Source organism: Quercus lobata, chromosome 5 (assembly GCF_001633185.2).
Source record: "Quercus lobata isolate SW786 chromosome 5, ValleyOak3.0 Primary Assembly, whole genome shotgun sequence".
In the NCBI taxonomy this organism is placed as follows: domain Eukaryota; kingdom Viridiplantae; phylum Streptophyta; class Magnoliopsida; order Fagales; family Fagaceae; genus Quercus; species Quercus lobata.
The window spans coordinates 4,335,629-4,351,579 of record NC_044908.1 but is presented as its reverse complement, the minus strand read 5'-3'; the positions used below and the strand labels follow the sequence as shown (position 1 = coordinate 4,351,579).

The 15,951-nt window shown below is 35.9% G+C and overlaps 1 protein-coding gene across 3 annotated transcripts; it reads left to right on the top strand.

The window, feature by feature from the left end:
* The first annotated feature begins 11,208 nt into the window (after nt 1-11,208).
* On the top strand, nt 11,209-15,681 carry LOC115989510 (probable disease resistance RPP8-like protein 2). Of its 3 annotated transcripts, none has more exons than XR_004091965.1 (2): nt 11,209-15,170; nt 15,317-15,681. XR_004091965.1 is itself a non-coding variant. In XM_031113205.1 (2 exons), exon 1 carries the CDS (start codon nt 11,409-11,411, stop codon nt 15,114-15,116), a length of 3,708 nt encoding a protein of 1,235 aa, XP_030969065.1. In that variant the 5' UTR covers nt 11,209-11,408; the 3' UTR covers nt 15,117-15,165; nt 15,289-15,681. The 3 variants fall into 3 exon arrangements, 1 of the variants encoding a protein (XP_030969065.1); XR_004091964.1 differs by having other exon boundaries at nt 15,289-15,681; XM_031113205.1 differs by having other exon boundaries at nt 11,209-15,165; nt 15,289-15,681.
* Nucleotides 15,682-15,951: the final 270 nt, after the last annotated feature.

Genomic DNA, 15,951 nt, shown 5'->3' with positions numbered 1-15,951 from the left:
AAAAAAAAAGGATGTGAAGGGGTTTCTAGGTTCTTAAGGATTTTCCGGTGACATTGCCAGAAAAATGATGGTGGAGACGGTGGCATGGAGGTACCAGTGGAAGAGGATGAGAGTGATAGAGAGGAGAGTTTTTAAGCGACTCTAGTTAGTGTGTTTTGGAACATCTGAGCAAGTACTTCCTCGGTTGCGCCTAAGGTCTGCATAGCCCTTATATACATCTTCAGATGGGACTTTGAGCAACCAGTCCTATCAAACTTGTCCAGGGTTGGAATCTTGAACTTGGGTGGCAACCTTGCATTAGGGAACAGGGAGAGCAAATTGTAGTCCATAAGTTCCTCCATCTTACGGGCTCTTCTAATCATCTCCTCCATTTTATTCATCCTCTCATTGATCTTCTTCTCACTCTCTCCGGCTGGTAAATCATGATCAATCTTGTCCTCCCTTTGATTACCCTTCGAATTCTGAAATTGTTGCATCATACGGTTCATGTCTTCCCTCAGCTAAATCTGACTAGCTACCATGGTGTTGAGTAGCTCTTGGGTGTTCATGGGTTCCTCTGTGTTTGAGTGTTCTCCCTTTTCTGCCATATTGCTAGGAGCTTCAAACTTCTTGTGGCTTGAACTGTCTTAGAGGTTAAAGATGGGGTTGTGATGTTGAAGCAATGGAGTCTTTTCTATGCTTGAAGGCTTCAGTATTGTGATAGGAGTGACGGGCTTGGAAATAGAGCCACTGGCTTGAGTGTCGGGCTTTGGTTCTCTTTGTAGCCTTCCTTTAGATCTTGACCAGATTCTCCCCTAATGACAGGCTTGGTCAGATTAATCAAAGCTAAGACCCTATCCACATCCATCAATCAACCAAAACAAACACATACAACATGCAATGCAATTTTAACTAGGACCAACCTAAGGGTAGGTTCTAAGTCATTATGTTGTAGGGTGGCTTTGTTGTTTCATTGTTTCCTATAACTAAGACGTTACACCTCCCAACTTGTAATGTAATGTACATTACGTTGGTCCGAACGGCATGGTTTGTCCTTTACAATCAACAAGAAATGATCCAGTGACTTTAGGCTATGAGTTGGTGAGTTCGCCATTGGGTACCCGAATCTAATGAAAATCGGTGATCCATGGTTACTACCACCACAAAATTGTTGAAAAGGGGTGCATACATTGTTGTTTGGATGGCACACATTATGACAGTTAGGGAAAGATTTTAACAAACAATACAAACAACAAATTCCATATGCCAAAATATCATACAACATCCCATCAAACATAAATAAACAAACAAACAACCATATCATGCAAGACCATGCAAAACAAAGGTACACATTTGGTCACTTAAGTCTAATACGAAGCTTAGCCCTCGACATCCCCAGCAGAGTCACCACTGTGAAAGACCACCAAAAGTGGGGTGCCTCTAAAAAAAAGATTTTTGGAGTGCTTTTTAGGACACCTCTCTTTTTGGGTAAGTGGTATGGAGTCGCCACTTATTTTTTATAAATTTAAAAAAAAAAAAAAAACTAAATACATGATTGAATTGCTCTCTTCATTGATTGAATAAAAAAAAATTACATATTTGGAAATTTGAAAAATTACAAGGCTTTAGGTCCTAGTTACAAACTACCAAATAATTACATGGCTTTTTGTCCTAGTTACATTCTACCCAAAATAAAAAGTAAAGACAAGGCTAGATCTACTTAACCAATTACCTAAATCCGGAGGCTAGGTTACGGAATGGGAAGATGTTAGGCACCTGTCTTCCCATTCCACCTTGACAGAGTCTAGTCTTCTAGACTCTTGTGACCAATGTACCTTTTGTTGGAAAATCACATGTTTGTATCGCATACAAATCATACGCAGTGGAAAATTAACGTATCTACTTTATTCGCAATTGATAATATGCATTATGTAAGTTTCAAAGTATAGAACAAGAGAGTGTACCTTGGTGCAGTGAATTTCTAAACCAAAGATCAGAAGTTCTCGAGAACACTTTCAATCTTCACTCCAATTCCACTAACGTCCAAGATGTGTGCTCTCTCAATCAGTTATATGTATATGTTCTAGAGAATTAGAGAGTGTCCAACACTCACATACATACCATTTCATGAACTTGTAGTGTTTTACAAAATTCTGTATGTTTCTCTCATAATAACTGATTATCTAATTAGGCTAGCCTTTTGGGCCTTTCTAATTGGGCTTCAGTATGTGGCTTGGAGTGGGATCAAAAGGGAACAAATAAGACACTAGCTTCAATGGGCCTTGGGCTTTTCTATTAATTCTTGATAAGTTCAAAGTTACCATTAATTATATTTAATACCACTATATGAATATAATTGCACTCTAGGCCTTATTAATAAATTATATCCCAAGACTTTATTGTACATGCAATCCCTTCATAAAATATTCGAAGTAATACAAAGTTATGAAAGTAGTCTGCCACTTTGTAAATTACTACATCTTAATTCTTGAGTACCCGATTTAATCCTTTTAAGTTATTCACCATATATTTATGAAATCCAATTTCATAAATATATACTTTAGTGATTTCTTACTAAAGTAGTTAGGCCTAACTCTCTGAATAACTAAACCCATTAAACTTATCTCAAGGGAATATTTTATATCTCCGTTAAGAGACTATGAATTCTATCTTGAGAATATATGTTCCATCAACACTAAATGTGGCTGCCCAACATACTGAGGTTTTGACCGTAACTTTAGATCTCACTCCTGATATATCAAAGCAACCTACACTTCATGATCAGGTCCATTATTCTCTCAGAATTAAGAGTTTATGCAAATATAAGTCGTGAGATTTATTATTCAATTGACAGTCGTTAGGAGAATAATAAATCTCACAACGGTCCAGTTCAATATGTTTTAACTCTTAAAACATATCAACATATCAACTAGAAGTCACCACTTCCATGATCAAGAAAAATCATTTTAGTTAATATGTTATAGTTTTCGCAGATGAAATGCCCAATTTCATTACCAACTACAAGCTAAAAATTCCGAGTTTACAAAGAACCTGTGATTTATATCTTCTGTGACTCTTCACATAAATCACATACTATGCATCTCATGGACTATATGATAATGTTCGAATATTCATGTTACCAATATTTCAGATAATAATAAAACAACTTTATTAATTAGAATTAAAGTCATACATCATGTCATACATAATATCATATATAGCATCATACAATAGGATTTAAAGGCACTGATCCTAACACCTTTTTATGCATGTTGTGAATGATATGTTGAACATGTGATACCCAAAATTAAATCACACAAATTTATTTATGAGTGAAGTCTCTTCTTTTGAAAAGAATCAAATCTATTTTAGTTGGTAAAAAAAAATGGTTTTGATTTATCAAAATACTAGATCTGTTTTGTGGTATGTGGAGAAAAGTGGTTTTTGGAGATAAAATATATATATATATATATATTTCAAATCTATGTTTATTATATAAAATAAAGTCTTTTGATTTGAAAAATATCAGGTCTGTTTTTAAGAACTAAAAAAAGTGGTTTTTTGGTTTGAAAAGATCAGATCCGTTTTATGATAATAAAAAAAGGTTTTTAATAACAAAAAAAAAAAAATCAGATCTGTTTTTTATATGTTAAAAAAGGATGAAAAAGATTTTTTAAGAAGAGAGTTTCACTCATAATTTTAATTCATGGAACATGAATTAAATACACCAAACGAAAACACAATCATGTTTTATCCTTTTCTTTATTTCAAAAATCTGCAAGCATTAAAAAAATCAGATCTGTATTTAAGATACACATCAAATTTTTTTTTTTTTGGGATAAAAAATGTTGGGATTTGCATCTAATGAAGACACAAACCAGTTTTGATTAAGAAAAATCCAGATCTACATCTAAGGAAGATCTATATTTAAGGAAGATGCAGATTTGCTTTATTGTGAAGAAAAATTCAAATCTACATCTAAGGAAGATGCAAATCTGTTTTATTTTGAAGAAAAATTCATATCTAAATCTAAGGAAGATGTAGATCTATTTTATTTCGAAGAAAAAGAGTTAATTACATGCAGATCTTTAAAACTAAGAAAGAGATTACAGCAACAACAAAGGAATCAAGAACATATTTTCATAAACTAAATTAACAAGGTAGAATATGAATATTTGAAACAATTAAACATGCATCATCATGATAAGAGAAGAATAAAAAATAAAAAATAAAAAATAAAAAAAAGGTTAGAAGGCAACATCTTGCATGGAGCGCTTCTTGTTCTTGAAAGGATGTTTTAGGGTTTAAAAAAATTTATGCAATTATCTTTGAAACCTACAAGCCCTAGCTTCAATAGAAAATCAGAGAGGGGATCAGAAAATATGAGCAATTTGAAAGCCTAAAATGTATGCCTCTCAGAGTGTAAAAAAAAAAGGTGCTAAATTATGAGGTTCAGTCATTATGTATAGAGGCCAGAAGACTCTAAAAAGTAGGCACGAGCGATTAGGATGTGAATCCGGATGCATCCATTTGCGAAAAGATCAAAAACGGTGTGCCTTATCGTCACCCGAAGGCCATTGGGCCAAAGCCCAAAAGGGTAAAATTCGGCTCTTTTAGAGTGCCATTCGGCACTCCAAATGTGCCGAATTGGCTCTTGGACACCGTACACTCCTTCGTGTTCAAGTGTCGTTTGGACTCCTCTTCCAGGGTTTTTTGATAGGTCCTTGCACCTAGACGCATTTTCATTCTCCGTCTATGATTTTTTTTATCTCTTTTCTTGATAATTTAGACTTTTTTAAGAACAATTATCTTGTAGATAAATACCATAAAATAAATCTTGATAAAGTTCATTTTATCCACAATTTTATTGTTATCCAATCATCCCTTTTATTCCTATGCATGCATCCTTATTTTAAACACTAATTATCAACCAATCACAAAATTATTTAATTAATTTTAATTGTTTAACCAATTAAAATTAATTTAAATTAATCATGTGTAGTTGACTCTACCTAAACACAATGCATACTGACCATGCAAAATTAATCATGCGATATCTTTCGATTCGATGGTCTGATTTGGAAACCGGACACACTGCTATGACCGTTAGAATCTCAAAATCATTTTATAATATGTAATGAGTGAATTGATGCAAAAAAATAAAAAAATAAATAAATAAATTTGATGCAAGTAATGCAAAAATAAATGAATGTATGTAATGCAATCATGATTTTTAGGGTACGTGAATGGTCATTCAAGTCATTCTCCTTGATTAAATCATGGGTGCAAAATTGGATGTCTAGAGCTTTATATATGATTGCAAGTGTGTCTTCTAGGAGAAGTAGGAGTTATAGGAGTTATAGGAGTTATAGGATGTACCTCGAAGGTGATAGTCCCCATCAAGTAGTTATGATTGTGTATGAGTTAAAGTGATTTTCTCATATCTCAAATCGTCATAGCATATATAAACTTATGCAATCTTGCGATGTTTTTTACACACAACATGCAATATTCTTTGCTACGCTTGATACATGTGCAGGTACAATGTGATTTGGCCATCACAAGGAATACACGTGTTAATGTATGCTCACTAAATTGTCTTGACTTGTTTTTGAAATATAAAATTGGTTAGACTTGTTTTGTGTGTGTGTGTGTGTGTGTGTGTGTGTGTGTGTGTGTGTGTTTTGGATCAATATGCTTGACATTTTCTTGTTGAGATATGTTTTTGAGAGCTTAAAATGTTGTTTGGACCTTTGGTTGAGTAGCATATTTGATTGCATTCATATCTGTGTTTTTCTCTTCTTCGAAAAACTATTTTTGAGCAATCTCTATAGCTTCTCGATACCTCTTGACAGCTAGGCTATCTATCGAGCCTCTTGATCTTCCTTTCTCAATAGCTGTTATTACAATTTCGATCCATCGAAGTTTTTGAGAATTTGTCTCGATAGCTTCTTGACAGCTTCTCGATCCATCGAGAAAGTTTCTGTATGCTCGATAGATGTTCGATAGCTTCTCGATCCATCGAGGTCACTTTGGCTTGGACACCTCTTGATAGCTCCTCGACAGCTCCATCTGGCGAGAATCAAATCTTGACACCTCTCGATCCATCAAGCTTCGTGTTTTCTATATATATCTCAGCACAATATTTTCTCTCATTTTATCCGATCTCTCTCGATAGAAAAACTTCTCTCCTTCTCCCAAACACTTCTCAATCACACTCTTTATCTTCCCCACTCAATCTTCGGCCTAATCCTTGGTTTTTCTCTTTGGTATGATCTCTTTTCTATCATTTTATCATGAATTTCATTCATTCTGGCCTAACTTTTGGGGTGTTTGAAAATATTTGGGGTTTTCAAAAATTGTTGAAGTTTTTGTGAAATTTTTGGGATAGGTTTTGTTTAAATGATCTTAAATGTTCATGCATTGTGTCAAAAGACGAACTCTCATCTCTCTTCTGTGAGACACTTTCATCTTGGGGTGACCATTAAAACACCCCTTGCCTGAGCTTTGCAAAAGGTCTGAGGTTCCTTAATATGGTGATGACATTTGTTCTCCATCCCTTGTCTCACTATAACTCCATTATTGAGCCTCGTGCTCGATTTTTGTTATCCCTACTTGAGGGACTCACTATAGATTTTTCCTCTCACTTCATACTCTCCTTTATAGATGTTTATAAGGATACGACGACCCGTGATAAGCTCATTTTCCTTTCAGCTATCACGCGGATTTTCTGCCATGCATCTATCTCCTATCTTAAGTCTACACACTTCTTTGTCATGTGTGCCATAGACGCAATGACCGTTAGACGGAGTGAGGCCCAGCTTCGACTGAAGTGGCCACAGACCGAGACGGTGACTCCTCTGGCTTCTTCTACTCCATCCACCTCCACTCATTCTTCTTCTGTGGCTGGAGTGACTTTCGAGGCCATCATGGCACAGCTTGTGTGCATGGATGCTCACCTTGACACTCTCAATGATGAGTTGTGTCAGGTGAACACCCATGTTGGTCGTATCACACGATAACAGACTGTCATGGGTGGTTTCATCTCCATCTCCACAGGCTTCAAAGGATGAGAGTGATGATGATGGCTTCGGTGATGATGCTGATGGTGCTAGCTCTTCTAGTGACGAGGAGATGACTGCTTCTCAGTGACTTACCTTTTGTCATTCGTGACAAAAAGGAAGAGTAGTTTTGGGTATGAGAGTAGTCATGTACTTAGGGGGAGAGTTAGTTATAGGAGATATTTTTATTAGGGGAAGTGTTATTGTTTTAAGGGATGTAATGAGGACTTTTTGTATCTTTTCTTTTCTTTTCTTTTTAAATACATTGTTCTTACTTTGTTATAGCAAACCTTATAATTTGTTGTGGTTTTGTCACAGATTGCCAAAGGGGGAGATTGTTAGAACATATGTCATTTAGAATTGGCTAATCCTTTGACAAAATGCACTTTACTTGTAATTTGATAAATCTATGAAGTGTTTAATACTTTAAGGAACAAGAGTTCAAGTCCAAGTGTTAAAGCCATGCAAATCTGTCCAAGAATCAAGTGAAGAAGTGCTGTATTTTAAAGCTCGATAGTTAGCATGATAGATAACCTATCTATTGAGATTTACAAAAATCAGTTTTTCAAATTTGATTTTCACACAAATCCATGTATATTGGTTTAGGCTTTCCTTTCTCACAACCCTAAACATATATAAGGATTATTTTAAGAGCCATCACAAGTGAATGCAATCTAATGCAAATGTTTTTCACAAGCAAATTGTGATCGGAGACATATGCCCTAGTTCATCTATCCCTTGAAGAAGCTGCTGTGTTTGTACGCCGTAAGGTTTTGTAACCAAGGAGCTTCATGATCTTCATTGTGTTGATGAACTAAAGAACTTTGCAACCAACATCCTTCTCAAGTTGGTGGTTAGTCACGTACTTGGATCCATGCATTGATTTGTTAGTCATGTACTGGCCGTGCATTGAAAATGAGAGATTGTAATTACAGAACAAGTCCAATTAGGTATTGGGGTAAGGGTTCAACTATAGGTTGGTATAAGGTACTGAGATTCCTTTACCTGTAATCGCTTGTTGTGATAATAGCGGATTCTAGGGAGTGGTGACCTTAAAATCACCCGATGGGGTTTTTGCCTTGAAGGTTTTCTCCATTCGTAAGCAAATCACCGTGTCAACTTTAATTTTCGCTACATATTACTTAGTTGGTTATTTGTTTGTGCTACCATGCATATTGCATGCTAATTGAATTAATTAATTAACTTGGCTAACTAATTGGTTAATTCATTATAAGGGGTCAATACATTTTTAGCCTATCAAAAGATAATGATATTCATTATAATTCTTAGATTTTTTTTAGTGAGCAGATATTGCCTTTAGTAAACAAGTTCGAAGAAACTATTATAGTAAGTAGATTTTCATATGTTAAATAGCTACTTTAAATTTTTCGTACATGATTTCATACTTCTTTATATAGAATTTATATTTAATTTTTCTCACTAAGGGGCATCACTTGCCTTGCATGTGTCACCCACACTAGTCCTCCCTAAAAAACAAGAAGGCATCCAAAGCTATCAACTCATTTTTTTTTTTTATTATATATATGGTGACATGGAAACGTTTTAATGCCAATTAAAATATTTTATTAATCACTTAAACTTCAAATATACTAAGGGCATACATTAATCACCCATTTTAGGTCTTATATATATATATATATATATATATATATAAATCATCTATTTTATGAAAATTTTTATTGAGAATTGAAAAAATTGTATAAAGAAAAATTTAGTTTTTTTTTTTTTTTTTCATAAAAAGTTTCTTAAAATGGTTTACTATTATATGTCCTAAGGGCATACAATAGTAAAACTCATATACTAATAGCATACATAGTTTATCCCTTTAGTATTTTTCCTGAAAAGATAGCATAGATAAATTAACTATTAGTTAAAAACTTAAAATGACCGTAAGTTAATAGAGAAATATTACATATACAATATTTTCATAATAACTTATAGGTGATAAATTGTTATTGATATTAATTTAAACCCATTACTGAAATTAATTTTTTACTAACTCAGTAATAGATAATAATAACCTATCACCTATGACTTGTTATCAGAATATTGTAATAATATTATTAACGAAGTATTCCTAAGTTGATAAATGCAGTAACCAACTTGACCTTAGAAAACGAAGGTAATTCCGCCTATAAAGTTTTGGCAAAAGTACCTTTTGTGCGCCGAATGAGCTCACATCCAACTTACTTTTGTGCGCCCAATTAGCTCACATCCAACTTAACCGGTGCAAGTCATGTCACGTCAACTAATTCAAACATCCTTTTCTCAAAAAAAAGAAAAAAAAATCCCTAATTCACACTCCCAATCATTTATGATGGGCTCGTGCTAGCCACATAAAAGGTTCAACAGGAATCTCGCCACGGCAGTATGTGATTTTTCACGTTTTTGGGCGCAGAACGTACCATTTGTCCATTTAAAAGCGCAAAAATCCAATTTTTAAAATCATTGTAGATAATGGGATGACAAAGTCATTACTCACTACTCACTAGAAGCAGACCTACGGTTAAACCGTTTAATCTTTTATAATAATTAATAATTTAACATGATAGAGTAAGAAATGTACAAAGTTTAATAAATGTCTCTTCCATTCTACTTTCATTTAAACTTATATGTATTAGGTGGGTCACACATTTTAATAAGTAGTTTGAGCTCACATATGAGGGAAAATATTAAAATTATGCGATTAGGTGATTAAATATATCATTTTCTAATAATTTAAGCTTTTAGGATTGTTGTTAATTTAATATAGTATTACAGCAAAAAATGTAGGGAATTACACCAAATTCTCAACCTGTGAGAAAAAAAAAAAAATAGAGAAAAACACACGCCAAAGAAAAACAATCACATGCACAAGACAATATTTACGTAGTTCGGCAATTTGCTTACATCCACGGAGTTGCAGGGATTTTACTATTTTCAGGGAAGAATACAACATGCGGCTACAATATTTTCTCTATATATGAAACATGGCAACCGACTCCACACTAAAAAACCCTAATTACAAAAGGCGGTTCCACAATGGGCTAAACGGGCCAAAAAAAATTTCCCAGGGGCGTTGCCCCCAAACCCCCAAAGGCTTGTTCATGAGCACTCCGGCTTGGGCCTATCAGCTCAAGCCTCCACTCCATGGACTAAGTCTTAGTAAATCTCCCATTAAAAACTACGCAATATTATTCGGGTCGGGTCGGGTCGTCAAACCAAATCAAACAAAACTAGGCTTCACGAAACCCAACAAAAAAGTCTTGAGTTTGATCATTGTCTCCTTAACTATACTTTTCATTTAAAATCTCAACCCACTCTCTCAGTGTTAAAAGTATGCGGCTTTTCAATAACTTAAACTTTAGGATAATCTATAATTTAACAAAAACAAAACAATAACACCATAAGTACAAAATACCAAATATTTTTTAGTATTGCTACAGTGCAATGTTACCAGTGGCATTGCACAGTAGAAACGCTAAAACTAAATTTTATTTATTATTATCAAATCGGACTCTCTCCTCCCTTTGTCTCTATTTCTCTCACCTTTCTCGTGCCTCTCTCTCTCCTTTTTCACTCTTTCTCTTCATGAAGCTCAGTGTTTGATGGATCGAGGTGGTTTGATAGAATTGTTTTTTGAGAACGGTGATCGATGGTTCTGTGTTTTTTTTTTTTTTTTTTTTTTAGTTTTGAGCTAAGATTGGTTGTTGTCAACAAAAAAGTCTTGAGTCTGATTATTGTCTCCTTAACTATACTTTTCATTTAAAATCTCAACCCACTCTCTCAGTGTTAAAAGTATGCGGCTTTTCAATAACTTAAACTTTAGGATAATCCATAATTTAACAAAAACAAAACAATAACACCATTGTTACAAAATACCAAATATTTTTTAGCATTGCTACAGTGCAATGCTACCAGTGGCATTGCACGGTAGAAATGCTAAAACTAAATTTTATTTATTATTATCAAATCGGACTCTCTCCTCCCTCTTGACTCTATTTCTCTCACCTTTCTCATGCCTCTCTCTTCTTTTTCACTCTTTCTCTTCATGAAGCTCAATGTTTGGTGGATCGAGGTGGTTTGATAGAATTGTTTTTTGAGATCGGTGGTTCTGGGTTTTTTTTTTTTTTTTTTTTTTTTAATCTGTTGTGGTTTTGAGCTAAGATTGGTTGTTGTGGATTGAGAGCGGTGATTTTGGGTTGAGACCGGTGATGGTTCTAGGCTGAGATTGGTGGGTGTGGGTTAAGAACGGTAGTTCTGGTTTGAGATTAGTGGTTGTGTATATGTGTGTGACCAATTCAGGCTTAGCTGTAATCCTGTAACCAATTCTGTTTGAAACACTTATTATTAAGAAGAGAGCACCCAATGGCCACTGCACCTGACGATCTTATTCTCCAGTTTTCAATTACTGCCCTGACCCTTCATTGCATTTGTGAAATTCTAATGTTACCTGCCCACTTCCTTGGGTCCTCTCTTTTTGCAGTATTCGTTCTTTTCTTTTTCTACAATTATGTTTCATTTCAGTCGTTAGAAAACGATTTCAACTGGATTCGAAGAGAAAATAGATTATTGAAAGCTCTTTCATACGATATAGAAAGTCTTTCGAATTCTTGGGCAGAAATCGATATGAGAGCCAGGGACCTGTCGGAGTCACGAATTAACCCGAAAATGACTGTATTACCAGATCCAGCTGAGGTGGCCTGGATGGATATCGCTGAATGTGTGGTATTACATGCAAAAGTTATCATTCACAAGTTTAAGGAGTACAAAGAAACAAGACAGAAACCTGCCGGCGCTGCCGAAAGGTGTATTTGGACTCTTAAAAATTATTTTATTAAAGATGCCCTTTACTATGATATGAAGCAGATCAAGGAAGAAATAAATGGTCACCTGGAGAAGAAAAAAGAATCGAAGGTTGATATCTATGGAACATTGGAGAGATCAAGAACTCAAATTAGAAGCCTGCAGGACAGACCTATTGAGCACGAGTCTATCAGTCATAAGGAGAATGTTTGCTCAGCAGCTGATTTGGTTCAAAAAATCAATTGCCAGATTACGAGTTCAGTGTATGGCCTGAGAGAGAAAATTGAGTTAATCAAATTGCAACTGTTGTTACTGGGTGCTTTCATGAAAGATTTAGAAGGGATTGAATTCCTAAGTAAAACGGAAAAGGTCTGGGTGAAGGAACCTAAAGAGATCATTGATGAAGCACAGCGTGCTATCGAGAGCTTCATACAGAGAAAAGAAGGGCGGTTTTCACCTTTCAGTAACTGGATGGCAAGGCGTAAGCTTAAGAGGGATATGAAGAGCATTGATGCTGCTTTTTCTGACCTCTACAGGCGAAAGGAAAGGTATGGATTTAAATTTATCAGAAGAGATCCGATATCAAAATCTGACACTCGATCCCCAAATGAGGAGGTGACTCAGATAAAAAATCGCACAGTTAAAGATATCGAAGACAAGAAACGGCACTGGCTCAAACAGCTGCCAAATTCGTTGACTGCAGAAAGTGATCAGGTCAAATTGCTGTTGACGATGTGTGATCAGTGGGAGCAAATTCATAGCCTTTCAAAAGAAGTAATAGCAATTGAAGGCGTAGATAAATCCAGAAGGACCTGGTTGAAGAAAATGAAGAGCACTGTTGATGTAATAGAGGAAAACATTGAAGCCTATATAAAATATGAAGCAGCAAGAAATAAAGAAGACACCTTTTTTATGGACTCAATCTTCACCTATGAACCACCTAAAGAAGATGTATTTTCGTACTCTCCTGATTATGCTTCATTGTTTAAAGGTACAGACGAGAGAAGACATGAGGTAAAGCCTTCGGTGGAAATTGAACGAATGAGGCAAGTTATCTCTTGTTTTGAAAGAACCATCAAAGCATATCAAATTGAAATAAGGGAAGAGTCAACCTCAGTAGTCGGTTTGGAAGAAGACATGCTTGGATTGATCTCACGATTAACCAACCGTGAACCAGTTGTTTCTATTGTGGGGATGAGAGGCATAGGTAAGACGACGCTGGCAAAGATGGTTTTCAACCATGAAGCCATTTTGAAACATTTTCCTAACCGTCATTGGGTCTCTATAGGTCACAAGTCACTTTTGAATAAAATAGAAAAGCTGGTACTAGGAGTTCTTGAACCACAGGAGGAACAGAGAGGAAGAGAAAATTGGATCAAGAAGTTACGTCATTTCTTGGGGGAGGAAAGGTACCTTCTAGTTCTGGAAGATATTAGCACAACGGAAACTTGGGATACTCTAAAAGCAGCATTTCCAGCAACAACAAACGGGAGCACAATTATGCTTACCACACGCCACAAGAGTGTAGCTTCACATGCTGACCAAAGCAGCACTCAGCACCTACTTCGACTAAGAACCAAGGAAGAGAGCTGGAAGCTTTTTACCCAGATGGTGCACCTTCCACCTGAAATTCCCCCAGAATCAGAGAAAATCATTAAAGCAAAAGTTGCTGTAGGAAGATGCGGTGGCCTGCCGCTTGCCATTTTCCGTTTAGGGTATCTTATGATAGGGAAACATGTGACAGAGGAGGATTTGTCAAGTGTGCTTGCGAGCATTAATCGCTACCAAGAACCATGGATCGAAGCCATGGAAAATGAAGAAGTTTCTGTTCAACTGGGGAAATGTCTTTCTTACATTAGACTTTTCCCTAGGGACTATGAAATCCCTGCAAGAAGAGTGGTTGCTTCATGGGTTGCAGAAGAGTTGGTACAACAAAGGGCAGAAGATTCCCCTGAATGTGTTGCAGAGAAGTGTTTAGCCGATTTGAAAAATAGGTACATAATTCAAGTACTGGAAACAAAACTAGATGGGAAGATCAAGACATTTTGTTTGCCTAATGCTCTGCGAGAGTACCGGTTGCGAAATGAAAGTTCAGATCAGAGGCTTGCCGATCAATTTGATAGAGGAGATGTTACTTTTGATATTATTCATGGTAAAGACAAAAATTCCCCACATGTTTTGCGGAACTATAGAAATCTCGTTGCAATTCTCTCTTTTGATGCTCGAGAAGGGAATCAACCTGGGGAAGATATAGGAAACCTTCTTAACAGGGGCATTGCAACTGGTTGCTTCCATTTGTTAAAGGTTCTTGATCTTGAACGTGTATTCAGACCAATATTGCCCAATAACATAGGAAATCTAATTAACCTGAGGTATCTGGGCTTAAGGTGGACTTACCTTGAGGCCATCCCATCATCCATTGGCAATCTGACCAACCTCCAAATCTTGGATGTGAAGCATACGTATATCCGCAAACTCCCAGGTTCAATATGGAAACTGCAGAAACTTCGGCATCTATACTTGAACCAAAGTTATCGAAGTAACTTTGTGCAACCAAGTGGAACTGCACTAAGGAATCTTCAAACATTATGGGGTGTATTTGTAGATGAAGACAGTCCTCTAAACAATGGCCTAGATAGGTTGATGAACCTTAGAAAATTGAAATTGGCATTCCAGTTGGAGTTATCACAGCAAACAGCTTTGGCAGAGTGGATTTTGCGACTGAACCACCTTCAATCTTTAAGGTTGAGGTCAATTGGCGAAATGGGTGAACCCTTGGATCTAGACTTGAAGCCTTTTTCGCACCTTGAGAATCTCTTGAGCCTATATTTGTTTGGAAGGCTAGAGAATCCATCCATCATGAACCAGCTCCCACAAAGCCTCACTGATCTTACCCTATCAGCATCTCAGCTCTCTGATGATCCACTGCCCAAATTAGGAAAACTTCCCAAACTCAGGTCACTCTGTCTTTACTCTGGTTCTTACAAGGGAAGAGCTATGGCTTGCTCTATTGAGGAATTTCCCCAACTTCGGGTTCTGAAACTGTGGATGCTAGATACTCTAGAAAGCTGGCATGTGCAGCAAGGAGCAATGCAAAATCTCAGGGAGTTGGAGATTAGGTCCTGCGACAAATTAAAGAACGCCATTGGGCTGACATACTTGGAGACACTCCTTGAGTTGAAGTTAACAAATATGCCCGAAGACTTCAACAAAGAAATTCAGGAGGAATTTGCAGCAGCTGGGGAAAATATTCGGATAGTTATTCACTGATAAATATTGAATATTCGAGCCATATTGAATGGAACTCCAACTTTGATAGGTTAGGTATGCATTTTTACTGCATTATTGTTTTTTGTTTTTTGTTTTTTTTTTTTTAACCTATGTTGGCTTTGGTTTTTCTGACCTTCATAATAATTATAAATTTCATTGCTACTTACTGCAGATTTCTGCCTTCATTCATCATTCATCAGGATATTGATGGAGCACTGAATGATAACCAGAATCAACGTGCACCTGGAGCTGGAATGCCTCATTATACTATGGAGCTCTTAGCTACGTAGCAGTTCTTGTTTGACTTGTTGCTTAGTTTCTAAGGTGCTCGATCATTAGTAAGTAACATATTTTCCTAATTGGCAAAAAAAAAAAAAAAAAGTAAAATCTTTTCCATCTAAAAGAGTTGGATAAAATGGTAGGCTTTGTTAAGTGCCTCCATATCTGGGTTTTGTTTGTTTTTTGTTTTATGTTCTTACTTCGGACTCTATGTCCCTTTCATAGACTGGTGAGCTCTGGTGCATCTTGGTTATTAGTTACCAGCTTTGTTTTTCCTATTGCCTAGTAATACTCGTAGATATTTTCCTTATTAATTCTTTATAGTAAGTATGAGTGTGGATTTAGATTACAAAAAGGATAATTAATGCTGTTGTTGTCCATTATTCATCAAAGGAACAGAGAAAATTTTGAACTGCATTATCTTAATTTTTTGAGTGAAGTAGTTTGATTAAAGAAAGAGTATAGTGTATAGCACATCCAAATCCAGGATTATCAACGAAGCCCAGCATTTCCCGACTATGCATGAAGGTAAAAGAGTGTAGTATAAACCTGAATT